The following is a 16,641-nucleotide window of genomic DNA, read 5'->3' on the forward strand; positions in this document are numbered from 1 at the left end:
ATATAGAGGGCCAGATCTGCTGTTTGAAAACCTATGGACTTAAAAATAACAAAGTGAAAAAAAAATAGTATGACTTCAATGTTTGTCCTCCTCATGTTTAACTTGAACAGAACACTGTCATTCAGGGATAGGATGGAGGGGCCGAAGAACATTATCTTCAGTGCCCATGACTTAAACTAAGTGGCAAAGTGCTATTTGGGAGCCCTCCTACCCTCCTCCTCATTCCTCCCCATCCTTGATCTGCCTTCCCTATTAGTAGCAGCCCCATTTCCTCTTATCATTTCTGCTGTTGTATGTGCAAAACAGAACAAACAAACAAACAAAAAGACCACTACCATGGTTTGGTTTGCAGTTAAATAGTGAATATTCTCTTTATTCAGAAGAATACATTTTTAACAGAATTGCATGCACCAGTAAGTCAGTACAGTGAGGAGTTACCGGGATAAAGGAAATAGCTTGGCCTGGTAGAACTTGCCACTCCCAGAATTCTCTTGACCCAACTCAGGTGGTTAGAGGTCAAGAAGCAGTAAATGCCTGCCGCTGAATTCTAGGGTAAACGAGTGAGCTTTTCAGGTCTCTGCAGGTAAAAGACAGAAGAGGAAAGCTCTTATAAAGGAGAGGGTAATTATATTGGGACTGTCAGCTCCACTGAGACTTCCTGTGAGACAGATGAAGGAGAATTGGTGGTAGTGCCTGTTTCTCCTTCTTGGTTACACTCTTCAAGGACTACAGTCTGATCTCTTCCATCTGTCTCAGAGCCCCTGTATAAAGAAAAAAGATAAAAAACCTAATGGGCGGTCCCTGAAAACAAATTGTAGGGCAGGGCTGAGATGCCAGAGAAGTAACTGGATAATGGATTTTCCAGCAGCACTCCATTTCTGGAACTGAACTTGGCTGAGTGAGTATTTACCTAGTCCGAAGTCGAGGCCACTTCTTCCACTCTACGGCTAGCACTATCCCCAAGGCTACCACAACCACCACAATCAGGGTACTTCGGACAATGTTACCCACAGTGCACTCTTGAGCAACAGGCCCTGTGGTATATCAAAAAATCAGAATTGTAGCTTAGCATTATTATTATTATTATTATTATTATTATTATTATTATTATTATTTAAATATTAGGTTGTCCTCTCACTTTTGCCTCCCCAGAGTTACATGTAAGCCATGCATTGAGCTGTAGAAGAAATGACCCATCAAGGTGCAAGGAGAATAGACTGAGTCACTCAGATCTCCTTTCAGCCAGGCGGGGAGGCCTTAGATGAATCTATTCAGTGTCTCTAAGTGAACACAAAGTATGATCTGCTCATCTTTATACAAGCTAGGATATACTTGAGGGCTCCAACTCCACACCCTTCCTGTCTCCTACTTGGGTTATCTTTGTGGGGACTGTTCTTGAGATCCCAGGAGCTTAACAACAGGAACTTTGATGGAAGCATTATCCACTCACCTGCAGCTCCAACCAGCTCCAGGGCATCGCTGGGCTCTGACCAGATGTCAGGGTAGGCCTGCAGCCGGTAGCTGCAACTGTAGTTTCCAATGCCTTTCCCTTCCATGTTGTCAATAACAAAATCTCCATCCTCCGAAAACTGTTGGGGGGCCTCTTCTCCATCATGCTCTAGCACAAATTCAACTCCTGGCAGGGGTCCTCGGCACTGAAGGGTGATGTCCTTGCCTAGTTTGAACACAGTGCTGGGCCAGGCTGACAGAGAGGGTTTAGGGGGCTTATCTGTAACCAGACCAAGAACACAGAGTTAAAAGAAGTGACCCTGGAGCGCACCATTTCTTGTACTATTTGTAACCTCTAAAAGGCAGGGTTTCAGAACCTTACCGGTCACCCAGATCTCTAGAGAGTTGCTGTGATTTGAAGCCACAAGGGGAGCAGAATCCAGATAATAAACACAGCTGTAAACACCAGAATCTTGATCCCTCACCACTGGCATCCAGAAGTCCGCTCTGTACCCACTTGGCCTCTGTTGTTCTAAGGGCTGTCGTGTCCCCTCCTTCAACAGGACAAATGTTGAATCTGGCAGTTCTCCTTGACATTGAAGAGTCATGTTTTCTCCAGGGGCTACCATGGGACCAGGCTGGACTAACAGGCTGGGCTTGGGGAGTAAACCTACAAGAAATTAACTGTGGGTTAGAGGTCAGCCATTTTCGTGTTTATTTTTCCATAAGCTCCTCTAGTATTTCATCAATAAAGAGATGAGACTACTGTTTGCCTCTCGATGAGTTCTTTAAAAACATCTTCCTCGAATCAGTCAATCTGATCCTTTCGACACTACAACACCCGTTCCATGGTTTCATCCCCTTACCAGTGACTATGAGTTCCAGAGTGTTGCTAGGCTGAATCTTGATAGGGCTCATCCAGTCAGGGTGGTAACAGCAGCTATAACGTCCTATACTAGCACCAGATATATTGATGATAGGGAATGCTCCTTCATTGCTAGTGGACCCCCAAAGCTGCATCGAAGTGGCTTCTCCTTCTTTGTGTAGAATGTACCCAACTCCACGGACTGGTCCTTGACACCGTAGAGTAACATTCTGCCCCATGGTGACCACAGAACTAGGCTCAGCAGACAACCATGGTCTGGGGAATGTGTCTAGATGGAGAACAGTGATGAGTGAGATATGAGTATACAGCTTTCTTAGCTGTCCTCCATGATGATTGCTGTGCTTTGAATCCCCTTCATAATTTGGCCTATAGTTCTAGCAGACATTATCCCTCATAGTCCTTGCTCAATTGACCCTATCCCAGCCCCAGGTTTTGTCTGTTCTTACCAGTCACCCAGATCATAAGAGGGGTACTAAGGGATGAGCCCCTGTTCGACATGGTTGTCTCATAGTAGACACAGCTGTAGTTCCCATAGTCCTCTGCTCCAACAGTGTGGAGGAGGAAGTCAACTGAGGTCCCCAAGGCACTCTGGAACTGTAAAGGGGTATGAGTACCCTCCTGCAAGAGGGCAAACCTCATGCCCTGCAAAATTCCTTGGCAGCGCAGGGTCACATCCTTCCCAGGAAGCACCACAGGGCCTGGCTGTGCCAGGAGTGTGGGTTTGGGGTAGAATTCTAAAATGAAAAAAGATCATAATATAAGAGAAGACTGCTTCCCACACTTTGCAAATAGCTTTTATAATGTTGTTATAGGAGATGATATATGTTGATTGTAGAAAATTAGAAAATGCAATAAAAAACTAATGAAGAAAACATAATTTTGCCAACTCAAGTATAACGATTCCTTACCTACTTTTCCTCTTATATTTTAATACATGACTATGTCCTTGGAGCTGAGGCTATTTATGTAATTGAGACCCCCAGTGCATGAAGGGATGAAGAGTCTGATATGTTTATATTGCAAACCCTTTCCTATGACATTTAACACCCTTTGATATGGTCATTTGTAATGGCTGTATAACATGTACCTGACGTTTCAAGGTTTTCTCCTGTTCTCTGAGGGCCATCCAGCCACCAATCCCTGACAGATCAGGAAAAGGCTGAGGATTCAACCCAAAGCTCAAGGCCAAGCCTAAAAGGATTATCTCGGAAAGCAAGCAACTTGAGCGTGGTTCTTGGATTGGACACCTTCACTTCTTTCTTCAGAAGTGAATTATTGGCCTCCCCTACTCCTTTGTTGTTTCTTCTTATGATAGTGACATGTGCAGCTGTCCTACATGGACAGTTTATTATCATACACTAAGCACTGTCCTAAGAATGTTCTCAGTTTCCTTTAGAGAATACATTTCTTCCCCCCACTGGGGTCAATACCCCCCCCCCGAAAACTTCCCCTCCCTAACCTGTCACAATGAGCTCCACAGGGTTGCTGGGCTCAGACCAGATGGAAAAGTCATAATAACGGCAGCTATAGTTTCCTCCATCACCAATGCCCACTGAAATGATTAGAAAGTGGGCTGTACTAGCTCCTGGGTTTCCCCAGGCTAGGTCACTGGATGCAATTTCATTGCCATCCTTATAAAGAATAAAGCTCATGTGTTCATGGGAGGTGGAGCAATTGAAAGTCACTCGGGAACCAGGAGTGACCACAGGGCTAGCCCAGGTCTTGAAGAAAGGCTTGGGGTACAATTCTAGAAAAGAAAAACAAAACATCACAAAAACAAATCAAGAAAACATGAAGCAAATACAACAAATGCTGGTTTTAGGAAGAAGTCCACTATATGCGTTTCATTCAGACATATATGAATTGATGGCTTTGTTTATTTGTTTGTTTTTATAGGGATCCCTAATCCCTGTCCCTCATTGCCTCCAGAGAAATCTTCACTGTCACTGGAACGGGCAAAGGAGTATAGTGAAAGAGTAAACTTTCTTCAGGACTCTATTAGTTCTGAACCTTGGTTCGCCCATCTGGATAAGAGAATGAAATAGTAGCTGCTTCACCTCATTTCAAGATTTCCTCTATGCTTAAATGAGATAATTGATGGGAAAATAATCAGAAAAATTAAATCACCCTCCACAAACCCAAGCTATTAATAACAATTACGGCTATTAATATCGCGGAGCCAGGGGCCCTGGCACTCCCAGTGCCACGCCTGCCTGGCTCTAAGATTGGACACAGGCTCCTAGTACCAGCAGCAAAGTTTGTGGTGGAGATAGGAGTGTCTATCACGCACTTTCCCGCCCCTCCCCCCCACCCTATTCAGCTATACCTTTTATGACAAGCTCCAGGGGCTCACTGGGCTCAGACCACTTGAAGGGCTGCATTTCAGTGTGCGTGCGGCAGCTGTAATTGCCCTCCTCTTTATCCTCCATTCTTTGAATTGTAAAGAAGGCTTCTCGCCCAACAGCACCAAGTTGCTGGATAGGTTCCTGCTCTCCCTTTTTATACAGAGCAAACCCCAAACCTTCCAGCCATCCTTTACAGCGGATCTGCAGTTCCTGGCCCCGGATTGGAAGGGAAGCCGAAATGACAGGTTTGGGGAGGATGTCTAGAAAACAAAGTGGGATGGCCAGGGAATCAAAAGTTTGGATTTGCCTAGGATGGGACGCTCAGTTACTTTCTCTGCAAACAAATGAAATGTACCCCAGTTCCTCAGTCTGTCACCTTTCTTTTCCTCACCCCTCCCCCACCCTTTACTCCCAGCAGCACAAGAGTTCCAGGGGCACTGGGGATCACTCCGGGAGGATCCTCTGTTTTCTCTTACCTGTCCCCACTAGTTCAAGTGCTTCACTAGGCTCTGACACAGCCATCTCCTCCCATGAATGGCAATGGTAACTCCCGGTGTGGCTGTGGGTCAGGGCGCCAAGAGGGAAGGCAGCCCGGACCTGCTCTGAGGCCGGGCGGGTTGCAATCCACCCGGTCCCGTCCTTCAGTAAGACAAACTCCTTTGTTGAGCCAGAAGGGCTTCTGCACCAGAGGGTTAAGTTCTTCCATGGGGCCAGAGGGAAGTTCGTCTCTGCCCACAGTTCAGGCTTAGGGGTTGGCATGATTATTTCTAGAAACAGCAGAGTTAATAAAGCCATCCTCTTGGTATTCCCCCTCCCTCCTTTCCTTTCTCTTGAAGACCCCTACCCAGCTCACACGCCCCCTCCCCTTCAATCAGAAGCCTCTCTTTCCTATCTTGCTTCTTTCTCCAGGTACTGGAAAAGGGGAAGCTGCTTTCTCAGCTTAGCCTCACAAAAGTACAGGAGTCTGAAGGAAATTTTTACAGGCAGAAAGACAAAGTTGGAGGCTGAGTGCTGCCAGTAGCTTTAACAAGTGCCCCTTCCTGGCTGTCCTTTCCTCCCAACCAGTCACTCGCTGGGCACTGACACTGACACTCTGTAGTTATTTCGGATCTCCAGAGAGGAATGTCCCAGTCTGGGGCAGGATAAAACTCACCAATCTCCTCTGTCAATGCCCCATTGCACAGCCCTGCAAAAGAAACCCTTGCCAGGTTCGGCTCCCTCCTCCCCAGCCTGCTGCCCAGACCCCTGTCCCACCCCTTTGTACTCACCACAGCAAAGAAGAGCCATGAGTATGAAGAGCATGGCGACCCCTTGAGCAGTTCCCAACAACCAGGCTTCTCTAGCGAGACCAGAAAAAAAAAAAAAAAAAAAAAGATGAGAGGAGTTGCTGGGATTAGGGGGAGGGTGGGGAGAAGGGGGCGGCAATTTATGTCATTGGCTTATTCACTACCCAATAGGGATTGGGCATGACCAGGATAATGGGACATAATCTTTTCTGACACTGATGACTTTTCTTCTTGAGGGCCTAATTGCCTCCAAACCTCTTGCACTTCTATGACCTCCATGCCCCTCATCTCCACCCCTCCCCCAGTCTGTATTATATATCAGCTTCCCATGGCCCCTGATGAGGTTGCTGCAGCAAATGAGATGTCAGGTGGGAAAGTGCTTTTGTATCTCCAGTTCTCGGAACCCCTGGAGCAAGCACCGCAGCTCTGGGTGGTTGAGTGTGGGGGTGGAAAGAGCAACCTTGAGTGTTTCTCAGTCATCAAGTTTAAGTTTGGAAGCAGTTGTTCCTATGGCAGTATTGGTCTTCAGACTGACCTGCCTCACCTGCCTTTGTTATGGAAGGGTTGCCTAGGCAGCCTTGATGAATTACCAGAGGACAGCCTGTCAGTCCTGAGTGAGCTTGTCAGAAAGTGGGATCTCTCTCCCTCCACCACATAGATTGTGACTACAAATGTGTAGCACTGTTGCTAAGCTCTGCCTCCCGTGCAATTAGGAGGTATAGAACCGAAATTCAACTGACAGTTTTGTTTTCCTTGGGAAACAGTGACTCTCCTCAGCCATTTTCTGGTCAGAAATCAACTTTCAAGCTGCTTTCTATGAAAACTAGATTCTGTTCTTATTCTTTGATGCGATGATCTTGGAGTATGATAATCCCACTAGGAGCTTAGCCTAAAGCATATGAAATTTAGGACAGATCTATAGGCCATAAAAATTGACCTCCCTGAATATGAAAACTCCGAGGTGTTTTTTCCAACCATAATTGGCTCTCTCAACTTGTTGCTCTGACACACTGTCCCTCAGATCCCAGCAGAAAACACAGACACATGGAGTCACAGTGACCTTCCATTGTGTATTAACTTTCCCAGACACACAAAGGTGGCAGACAGGTACATCCAGGAGCGGGGAGTGGAGGGAAGTGGGCAAAATATCCAGGTAGTAAGACCTCTACTCGATGAAGAACTGTTACTTTTCTTTTCATTGTCATCTGGAATATCCTTAGAAAACCGTGGGGATTAGGGAGAGATATCAATGGTCCAAAGGACACTAGAGAATCTAAAGAAATGGCAGTAGGATCTTGTGAGCTGTATTTGCTGGCTAGAGGAAACAATCTGACCCTCTGGCTCCATTTATTGTCTTATCAAATGCCTATCCAGCTCAAAACTCTACACTAAGGGTGCTCTGCACAAACAATAGGAATCAAGAGTAACAGAAAAACTGGTTTGTAAGCAACCTAGAATGGACTAAAATATTCTCTTTATCCCTTGAATGTGAGGGGTATAATGTTGGAAAAAAATAGGATGGTAGTTAGATAATAAGCTTTACAGCCAACAGCATAGCTTCTTACAAGCAAGCATGTTCACACCATATCAATAGGGAAGAGAGTTATAATGTGTTGTGGACAGAGCTGTTTAAGAGGCGATTTGGGCACTGCAGGTGGTGTAGAGGTCAGGGAACATGCTTCTGATTATTCTTGTAGCCCCCCAAAACTATACATGACTCCACTTGGCTTGGGTAATGACCCTTCTGTGAGGTGAAAGAGAAAAAATGGACTGAGAATGCATTGACTTGTAAGTCTAGATGCTGCAGAAAAACCTAAGAATGTGTCCCCATGCTTACAGTAACTGGGGACTGGCCCATTCTGGAGACTAAGAGATCACACAGTCAGCTAGCTTGGGCAACAACAGGCTGAACAAATTACCTGAGCCTCAGTCTCCGACACTTCCACCGAATCCACACCACTAGCAAGAGCAAGGAAGCAAGCTGCATGGTTAAGGACACCCTGACAGCTTCATTCACAATGGAATTCCAGGTGAGGAAGCCTGTGACCAGAGGAGACCAGAAGCAGAAACCTTGATGGGGATGAGGTCAAACAGATAATGTCATGGCGGGGGAGGGGAGCTAGTCACAGAGAAAGCTTTTGTTTAGAAGCTTGAGACAGATGTGTCCTTCCTGTTCATGGAGAATAGGAAGGATTCTTCAGAATATTCTGATCACTCTTGGAGTTATCGTAGCACACCCAAGGAAAGTGTGTCTAGATGCATGGGTCCTGATTTCCAAGCCCTCACTCCCCTTCTCAGATATTGTTGGGCACTGTTTTGGAATCCCAGGATATGAGAACTTATCTTCTCACCTGCTGGTCCCACCAACTTCAGAGGCTTACTGCGATGTGACCAGGTGTCAGGGTGTGCCTCAATACGATAGCTGCAACTGTAGGTTCCTGTGCCTTGCCCTTCAATGTCAGTGATGAGGAAGTCTCCATCTACTGAGAATTTTTGGAATGTTGTTCTTTCTTCCCATTCCAAAGAAAATTCAAGTACTGGATGAGACACTCGGCACTGAAGGGTGATGGTCTTTCCTACTTTGAACACGGAACTGGGCCAAGCTGAAAGGGAGGGTTTGGGGGGCTTATCTGAAACCAATCCAGAGACCACAGTTAGAAGTGACACTAAGTCAGTGCCCTCTCCCCTGCCAAATGTCTCACAGCTCTCCATTTGGGATTTTCTTCACTTACATTTGGTTAATGACTTCAAACTTTGTGTATTTAGAGTTCTTTTCCCCTCTCCGTGGTTCTCTAAAAACTACTGGTTCTTAATTTCAATCAGGAAGACCCCATACCTGTAAACTCTCCTTGGCTTGAAAGAAATTATTTTTAATTTTTTTCATAACTCACAGTGGGGCTGTGTCGTGCTGAGAGGCAAGGCTTAAGGTTAATCTCAGGAGAGAAGGTTCCTGAAGGATAGAAAGCACTACACCATACTCCCAGTGTTTTCTCTTTAGTTTGTACCTCTAGGAAATTGCACAAGCCACTAACCCCCTCCTTAGAGTATGATAATAATAATAAAAGCAAGTAGGTGACAGGAAAATTAAAACCAGTTAAGATCACTTGCCTACAACTATCAGCTCCACAGTGTTGTATGTTGCCATCTTAATGGATGTCTTCCAGGTAAGATAATAGTGGCAGCTATAGATGCCAGCATCCCTGTAGGTCACATTCTTTAGGAAGAATGAATTGTTGCCAGTGTTGCTGGAGGCATCCAGAAACTGAAGGGGCTTTTCTTCTCCCTTCTTATAGAGTGCAAGACCCACTCCATTCATCAGTCCTCCACACCTCAGGCTCACGTTCTGACCCATTTGAATCACAGGACTGGGCTGAACAAGTAGCCAGGTCTTGGGGAAAGTGTCTAGGATGAGACCCAAAATACAAACAGCCAATGGTGAAAGTCTCCACTCCTTCTACTATTTAGGGCGATTTCCCCTCCTCTGTCTTCCAATTTGTACTTTACAAATCCCTCAGTGTGGTGCACAAATTCTGTTCCTGTCCCCCCACCACTACTAGCCTTTGCTGGTTGACTAAGTACAAGAGGAGAGAGGGAGTCAGAGAAAGCTTTATAACCTGTTCCATAGCATATCCATATCTTACCAGTCACCCAGATTTTCAGGATATCACTTAGCAGTGATCCCCTGTAGGACCCATCATAGTAAAAACAGAGGTAGTGCCCTGTGTCCTGTATCTTCAGGTCCTGGAAGTAGAAATACGCCTCATTTTTTATTGGCTTCTTGTGGTAAAATGATTTCTTCAAGTCTTCCAGCCTCATTAAAGCAAATGTCATTCCATATATTGGCCCTTGACACCTGAGACTCAGACTTTCTCCTGGTGCCAGGATGGGCCCAGGATGGGCTATCAGAGTTGGTTTGGGGTAGAGACCTAGAAAGGGAAGAGACCCTTAAGATACAGTTTGGCCAGTTCTTCCCTAGTCTATGATTGTTCTCCTAGTTTCTTTGGACAAAAGTGGCAACTGGGATGTAAGCTTCTTTCCTTCTCTTGTCTTAGATTTATGCCTCTTCATGTATATAATCAAGGGTAAGCTCCCTTCTTCTCTCATTCAGCTCTATTAGCTCCACTGTGAGCTCAGCCAGGTAGAGGTGCTTGCCTCAGGGGACTGTCTACATCCATAATTCCCTGTATCTTCAGGTCTCTAAAATGACATATATAGTTCTTCCCACAGCCAGAAAATCTACACCTTTAAAAGTGACTTTGATTCCATCTTGTAGAGTATAACTTTCACTGACATATTGATGAGAGCATCTGAAAACATTAATCTTGCTTTAAGACCCTACTTTCAACACTTCCAGCACAAGGTTGGAGGAGGTCAATAAGGAGATAACTCAGTAAACCAATGACATCTGGTAATGGGTCCACCCTCATTTCCATGGATTGTTTTCTAAGGTGGCTGTGCTACTAAACTTCAGCTTTATAGGACTCCATGTTATCCCCATTCAGATCCCAGGTACAAGCAGCTCATCTACTATGAAAAGATCAGCTCTGTCATATACTCATGGGAGCTTTTTGGATGTGTCATGAAAATTTCTAGTTCCACCCACGACACTGCCAATCTAGTGGTATTGAGTATAAATAATATAAAGTTCCTGCCAGCCTAAAATTAATAGAGAAATGGGAAATTCTGGTGAACATTAATTGTAGAAGTGTGTTAGTGGGGAACTATGTTGGAAGGGTATGTGTACAACAAGCATCCATATACACGGCTCAAACAGTCCTTTGTCTTTTGATCCTCAAGAAAAAGCTATATTAATAAAATTATTAACTACCATTTATTGAGAACGTATGTGCCAGGCACTGTACATGTTATTTAGGCAAATCCTCACAACAACCCTGTGAGGTAGGCATTATTCTTATAGCAATTTTTCAGATCATGAAATTGAAGCGGAGAGTGACATTGTACAATAGTTTGCACAAATACTGTTATCCTCTCTTAGAATGGAGAAAACCAAAGCACAGAGAAGTGATATGACTTGCTCAACATCATACAGTGTCGTGGGTGGAACTAGAAATCCGGGGTACTTTCTGTAGCACCACAATTTCCCAAGATCTATTTTACTTGTGGCAGAAACTAGATCTATGAAGACGATTATGTGTGGAATCACCCAAGGCATGGGATAGAGGAGTTGAAGCTGGCATTTGGACCTTTGGGGGAGTTGCCTTCTGTATTTTAGAGCTTGATGCTGCCTTTACTGGTTCTAGTGATATGGGATAAAGGGAACCTGTTGCTTTCTTTCTCATTTGTTTTGTTTGTTTTCCATCAATGTGCACAGTGATTCAGTCTATTTCCCACTCTTAAATATAATCATTGCAAATATATTTAAACTTTTAATAAACCAATTTTAAGACTGTACTGGCAATGCCTGGCACATATTAGGTGCTCAATAAATATTGGATGAATGAATGATTGATGATCAACAAGTAAAGGACAGTAAAATTATGATAAGATGAAGTTACTGAATATCTGGGTAGGCTCACAAACAAGTCAAAGAATTATCTGCTTTAAAGCATGTGTGACTCTAATTTGTAGCTCAGGAAAATGTCAAACAACTCTACCTCATTGACTGTGCAGGGCCTAGAAACTGGCAGAGGCAAGTAATCTGAACAACTTTTGCTCAACCAGCCATGATCCCTGGGATAACAATTGTCAGATGCCAGCAGCCATGGCCACACCCACCTGCTACCACCAACTTCAGGGGGTTGCTGGGCTCTGACCACAGAGTGGGGAGCATCTGGATATGAGTGCGGCAGATGTAAACCCCTTCATTCTCAGGTGCCAAGTTGTCAATGGAGAAGATGGCCATTGTCCCAGTTGGGACTTGGTAATCTACGGGCTCTGTGTATCCCTCTTTAAACAGCATAAATACCAAATCCTGGAGCCATCCATGGCAGAAGATGTTAACATTGCATCCAGGAAGAGGGGGGCTCTTTGCCTGGATCCAGAAGATGGGTTTAGGGAGTTGGCCTGGAAAAAAAAGAACTGATATGAGTTAAAGAAAGGGTGGTGCTGCCTAGATAGCAGGAGAGGTGAGATGGAATTTAGATGAGCCTTCCCTGAACAACTCTTGCTTGCCCCACCCTTCCAGAGTTGCATCCTCTGCATGCATTGTCTGTTACTGGGTAGGCACTTAAATGTTATCTGTGATGCACATATATGCATGCATTTGAGGTAAATGAATCACTTCAACAAATCTTTCCCTGGGATGGTGATTTTGCGTGCTAAGAGTGGGTGAATGTTCTTGAGTTTTTACCCTTGCCATCTCACCTGGTGCTTCTAGCTCTAGAATTTTACTGGGTTTTGACCAGCCTTTCTCCTTCCAGTAGCAGCATCGATAAAGCCCTGTATTGGACTCAGTAAGGGCACCTATGAAGAATGAAACTTGAAAGGTCTTGTAAGGAGGACGAATCCAGGTCATCTGTGTGTTATCCTTCAGAAGCAGGAACTTGCTGGATACCCGAGAGGGGCTTTTGCACAGAAGTGTGATGTTCTCCCAAGGGGCCTGGGGATAGTTAGACTCTATCCATAGCTCTGGTTGAGATTCCACTGCTGCCATTACCCAAAATCAGAAAGATATTAATGCTCAGCCCTCTTCGTCCCACAAAGTACCCCACAACACACCTTAAAATGAGTTCTAACCCACCCAGATGCTGACTTCTGCCTTGTTGTGGGAGTGGGCGTTTCTGTTCCTGTATGGATTTGGGACAGAGGTGCCAGGGACATATGTCTAAGGAATCCAACTGAGCAGGGGGAGTCGACTACCTTCTAAAAGCAAGATAAGATTCTGCATATTTCTTGGGAAATCAAATCATAATAGAAGAGGATTTGATTTCCAAGTAGCCCAACCTTTCTTGGGTATCTTAAGGCTATATACACAGGCCAGTACCTTACAATCCCTGACAGGAAGACACTTACCCAGTGAAGTCATACCCGAATTGAGCCCTGAAATGAGAAAGTTTGCTTTTCTACATTGCCCTCCAACCTCAACCAGCTCCCCAGATCCCCCAGGAGCCTGCTCACAAGAGCTTCTCTATCAGGGTCACTTGCTTCTCATCCTTTCCTTGAACTTACAAATGCAAAGGAGCAAAAGAGTGAAGGTCCGAAGCATCATGGCTTACGCTCTGGCCTGTCCAGGCCTGGGGGCCCTCTGGTGTAGTATTCCAAGTCTTGAAGGCTTTGCTTCTTAAAAGGTAGTAGAATCTAAAAGAAGACATTTTCTTGCTCAGGGTCTAGTTCTGCTCTCTCAAGTTGAGGTGTGATCACTGCATTCCTCTCTACAACCTTCATTCCACTAGCTTCCAGGAACCTAGCATATTAATAAGGCCACTTGTCGCTTTTCCCAGTCTCTCTACTCAAGATCTTTTCCTGCGATCCAGGATGCTATTTTTTTGTTGTTGTTGAAATGTTTATTTGTCCCTGAGATTTCAAAGGCACAGAAGGTGACCTTAAACAAGCCTGAAGAAATCCTACTGAGTGGGGGAAGTGGACCACGCCAAGAGTCACCTTTTAATTAGACAAGTGCACAACTGCACTAGTCACACACAGCATGTGCGCACGCACACACACACACACACACACACACACACATCTGAGTCATCCAATCGTTTAATAAAAAGGGGCATCGTTACCACTGCTGCCATTTTGTTGCTGGGGCAAATGGAGTGTAGAGAGGATACATAATTTGCTGAAAGTTAAAATATTAAATAAAAATTAAATTTCATTTTTAGCTCCAAGGCTCAAGTGCCCAGAGGCAGCACCTGTCCTTGTCCCTTCTTTATCCTCTGTCACTCCTCCTAGTTCATCACAAAGACTGTTTCCTGTAAGGAGTGGTTATAATGAATGCACCCTTATCCCTTACCTCCAAAGGTTAGAACACTATCTTGAGTATGTGTTAGTTAATTCAGCTGCTTCCACGTAGTTAAAGAAAGTATAACTAAATGATCCCTCTTAGAACTTGCCCTTAACTTCTAAGCAGATTTGTTTACTACCTCTGAAGAAAATGGAACTGTTTGAATTTGAAGGAACATTAAAAAAAATATTTGATTTCAGAGAGGTTTTTCCACTTTTTCCAGAAGTCACTCCCAACCGTATGTACTCCATATGCATGAGGTGGATCTTCTCCCCTCTCACCACAAAGTAATCTTTTGCCTAGGGAAGGTGTGTCCTCACAGCGCAAACTCCATGGGACCTCTACTCATAGTACAAAATCCTACCTGCCTTCAGCTATTTGATCTTAGCTCAGTAGAGTGAGGTGGATGCAGCTCCCACAAGAGGAAAAGAGAATGACTTCGTTTTTTTAAAACTTATCGCAGGCTGGTGGCCCCTAATATAGTCTAAGGCTAACAGACTAACAGTGAGTGAAATGGAGAAGTGGAAAGCTCCATTTTCAAAAGGCCTGGGCCTTAGACAACATGTGACACTGAGAAGATTCAAGAAGAGCTGGGCCCTGATTTTCTTTTTCGTTTTGTGTTGAAGGATGCTTAACTTACAGTCTCTGAACTTTTTTTTTTAATCTATTCGTGTGTATCTGGTATTGTTGGTTTTGATTATGGAAAATGAGCGTACAGTGCCAGGCATTCTTTGTATGTTTCTCGTAAACAGGTGTATTTTGTCTCATTTTTCAAACAGGGTTACAATTTGGCATAAGACCATATTGAAACACTTCCCATCCCAATTCCTAGAACCCCTTGTCCCCAATTTTCTCAGTGCCAGGTCAAAGCTTGAATACCACCCTGTTGCTGTTTCCCCTTGGGGCACTGGGCCAGGATCTATTGGGGGAAACTAGATTCTTTGCCAAGGAAAGAGTTCAACCTGGGATTGCACCCAGGGAATGCCCTCTGAGGATCCAGCCTGATCCAGCCTTACCACATGGACATCTGAGTCTTGTTTCTTGGTAACTGGAGTGGAGTCAGAAAGGCTGAATTTCTCAGCATGGCTGACCACTCCTCAATCATTAAAACAAAACAAAACAAAACATAATTGTACCATATCATTTCAGCCAAGATGATGAATCTTATGCTCAGGGAACTTGGGAACAACCCAATGTTCAAAATTGGCCACGCCCATTTTGCTCTTTCACCCCCACCCCCAACTTAGGCAGTTGAGGTTTTTTTTTTTTTTTTTTTTTTTTTTTTTTTAACGGTCCCCTTACACTCTACCCCAAGCACTTTCCCCACCATTAGGCAGCGCCGCAGTGTTTTTGAGAGTGATATGTACAAAATATCTAAAGGTAGCCCCTTTCATAGCTTTAAGGGCTACAGCAATCAAAAGGATTGGGCTCCGCGGGGTGCTGGGTACAAGCGTTGCTTAGGGCTTGGAGGGAAGACTGAGAAATGAAAGGGGAGATATCCACATTGCCCAGAGATTCTCATCGAGGTGGGGCTCGGATCCGGAGAAAGAAGGAGAGAGGCAGGGATGGAGGGGGTGGGGGGAACGACTGGGGAGCAGTTTGATTTACAGCGATTAATCACAGCAGGGGGTCTTTCGGGTTTTGTTTAGGATTTTGTGGCCAGTAATTAATCTTCAGCCACTGAACTATGCGCTCATTTGTAGGTACTTACGGTAGTAGAAGGCTCGCTCTGAGGTTGGAGATTCTCCAGAGAGCTCCTCCAGATGCAGCAAACTGCCGGGCATGGGAAGAGCTGTCTAAGGACTGCCTCTCGGGCTCGAGCCCCGCCTCCCTCTCTCCCCCACCCGTCTGCTGTCCCGCCCTAGCCTCCTCCCCTCCCTCGATGGGCTCGCGAACCCACCTACAGCAACTCTGCCTAGCACCTGCAGTCCTCTGACTACCAGGATTGGAACGCCCCTCCCAGCTCCCGCCTCTTTCCCTACTCCCTGCTGAGGTTGCCCAAGCTGGAGTCAGGCCCCTGCCCCCTGCCTGTCGCTCAGAGCTTCATTTGGTCACTGTATCCTGGAAGGGAGAGGGCCAGCTCCCAAGACAGCTGAAGCTGTATGTAGAGCCACCTCTCTAGCTCCCCAATGCCTTTAAAGCGACCTCGGGTGTTCCTCTGCTCATTAAATGCCCCCCATGCATTCATAAGTGTTTCAACACAATAGTTGAAATGCCTACTGTGTGCACTTTTGGCACTGACCCCGGGCCTTTCTAACCTTCAGAGTAACCCTGCAAGATAACAGGTCATTCTCTCGATTTTACTGTTGAGGAAACGGACACTTGAGGACAGTCGTTAGTAACTTGGACAGTCTTCAAAGTCTAGTTTGGGATAAAAGTCCAGGCTTTAAAGACATGAAGTTTCAGAATCTAGTTTAGTTTCTACATTTAAGAGTTGTGTGACCCCTAGCAAGCGAGTACAATTCTCTGAGGTCCACTTCTCCCATATTTGAAATAAGATAGCAGAGCCTACTTAGCAGAATTTTAGTGGCTAGAATAAATGTCCAAGTACCACAGGCCTGACACACACTAAGTTCTCAACAAATGTAGCCACTGCTGCTTCCACTCCTGTTGTTAATCTGTAAATTCCTCCTTAACTGCCTTAGGGAAGTATGTGTATGGTGATAGAGAGCAATGTTTTGAAAAATTTGTTGACTACAAAATAGAGCTGGAGAGCAGACAGGGCCTGGCACTGTTGTGCAGATGGGAGGCATTCGGGGGTCTGTGGGA

General features: G+C 45.1%; 2 protein-coding genes across 3 annotated transcripts; both read right to left on the reverse strand.

The window, feature by feature from the left end:
• Nucleotides 1-340: 340 nt before the first annotated feature.
• LOC110313492 (immunoglobulin superfamily member 1) lies at nucleotides 341-8,481 on the reverse strand. 2 transcript variants are annotated; one of them, XM_029534486.1, is made up of 13 exons: nucleotides 8,318-8,481; nucleotides 7,886-8,006; nucleotides 5,949-6,019; nucleotides 5,834-5,866; nucleotides 5,157-5,447; nucleotides 4,662-4,940; nucleotides 3,795-4,082; nucleotides 2,782-3,069; nucleotides 2,316-2,603; nucleotides 1,832-2,119; nucleotides 1,451-1,729; nucleotides 911-1,034; nucleotides 341-761 (listed from the first exon to the last, which is right to left on the reverse strand). In XM_029534486.1, the coding sequence occupies exons 2-13, from the start codon at nucleotides 7,951-7,953 to the stop codon at nucleotides 626-628; spliced, it is 2,433 nt and encodes an 810-aa protein (XP_029390346.1). In that variant the 5' UTR covers nucleotides 7,954-8,006; nucleotides 8,318-8,481; the 3' UTR covers nucleotides 341-625. The 2 variants fall into 2 exon arrangements, with proteins under 2 accessions (XP_029390346.1, XP_029390347.1); XM_029534487.1 differs by lacking the exon at nucleotides 5,834-5,866 and having other exon boundaries at nucleotides 410-761.
• Nucleotides 8,482-10,780: 2,299 nt separating this feature from the next.
• On the reverse strand, nucleotides 10,781-15,676 carry LOC115063153 (immunoglobulin superfamily member 1-like). Its single transcript, XM_029534488.1, has 5 exons — nucleotides 15,584-15,676; nucleotides 13,095-13,223; nucleotides 12,939-12,965; nucleotides 12,291-12,572; nucleotides 10,781-11,990 (listed from the first exon to the last, which is right to left on the reverse strand). The coding sequence occupies exons 2-5, from the start codon at nucleotides 13,132-13,134 to the stop codon at nucleotides 11,641-11,643; spliced, it is 699 nt and encodes a 232-aa protein (XP_029390348.1). The 5' UTR covers nucleotides 13,135-13,223; nucleotides 15,584-15,676; the 3' UTR covers nucleotides 10,781-11,640.
• Nucleotides 15,677-16,641: the final 965 nt, after the last annotated feature.

This window comes from Mus pahari, chromosome X, assembly GCF_900095145.1.
Source record: "Mus pahari chromosome X, PAHARI_EIJ_v1.1, whole genome shotgun sequence".
Lineage (NCBI taxonomy): Eukaryota > Metazoa > Chordata > Mammalia > Rodentia > Muridae > Mus > Mus pahari.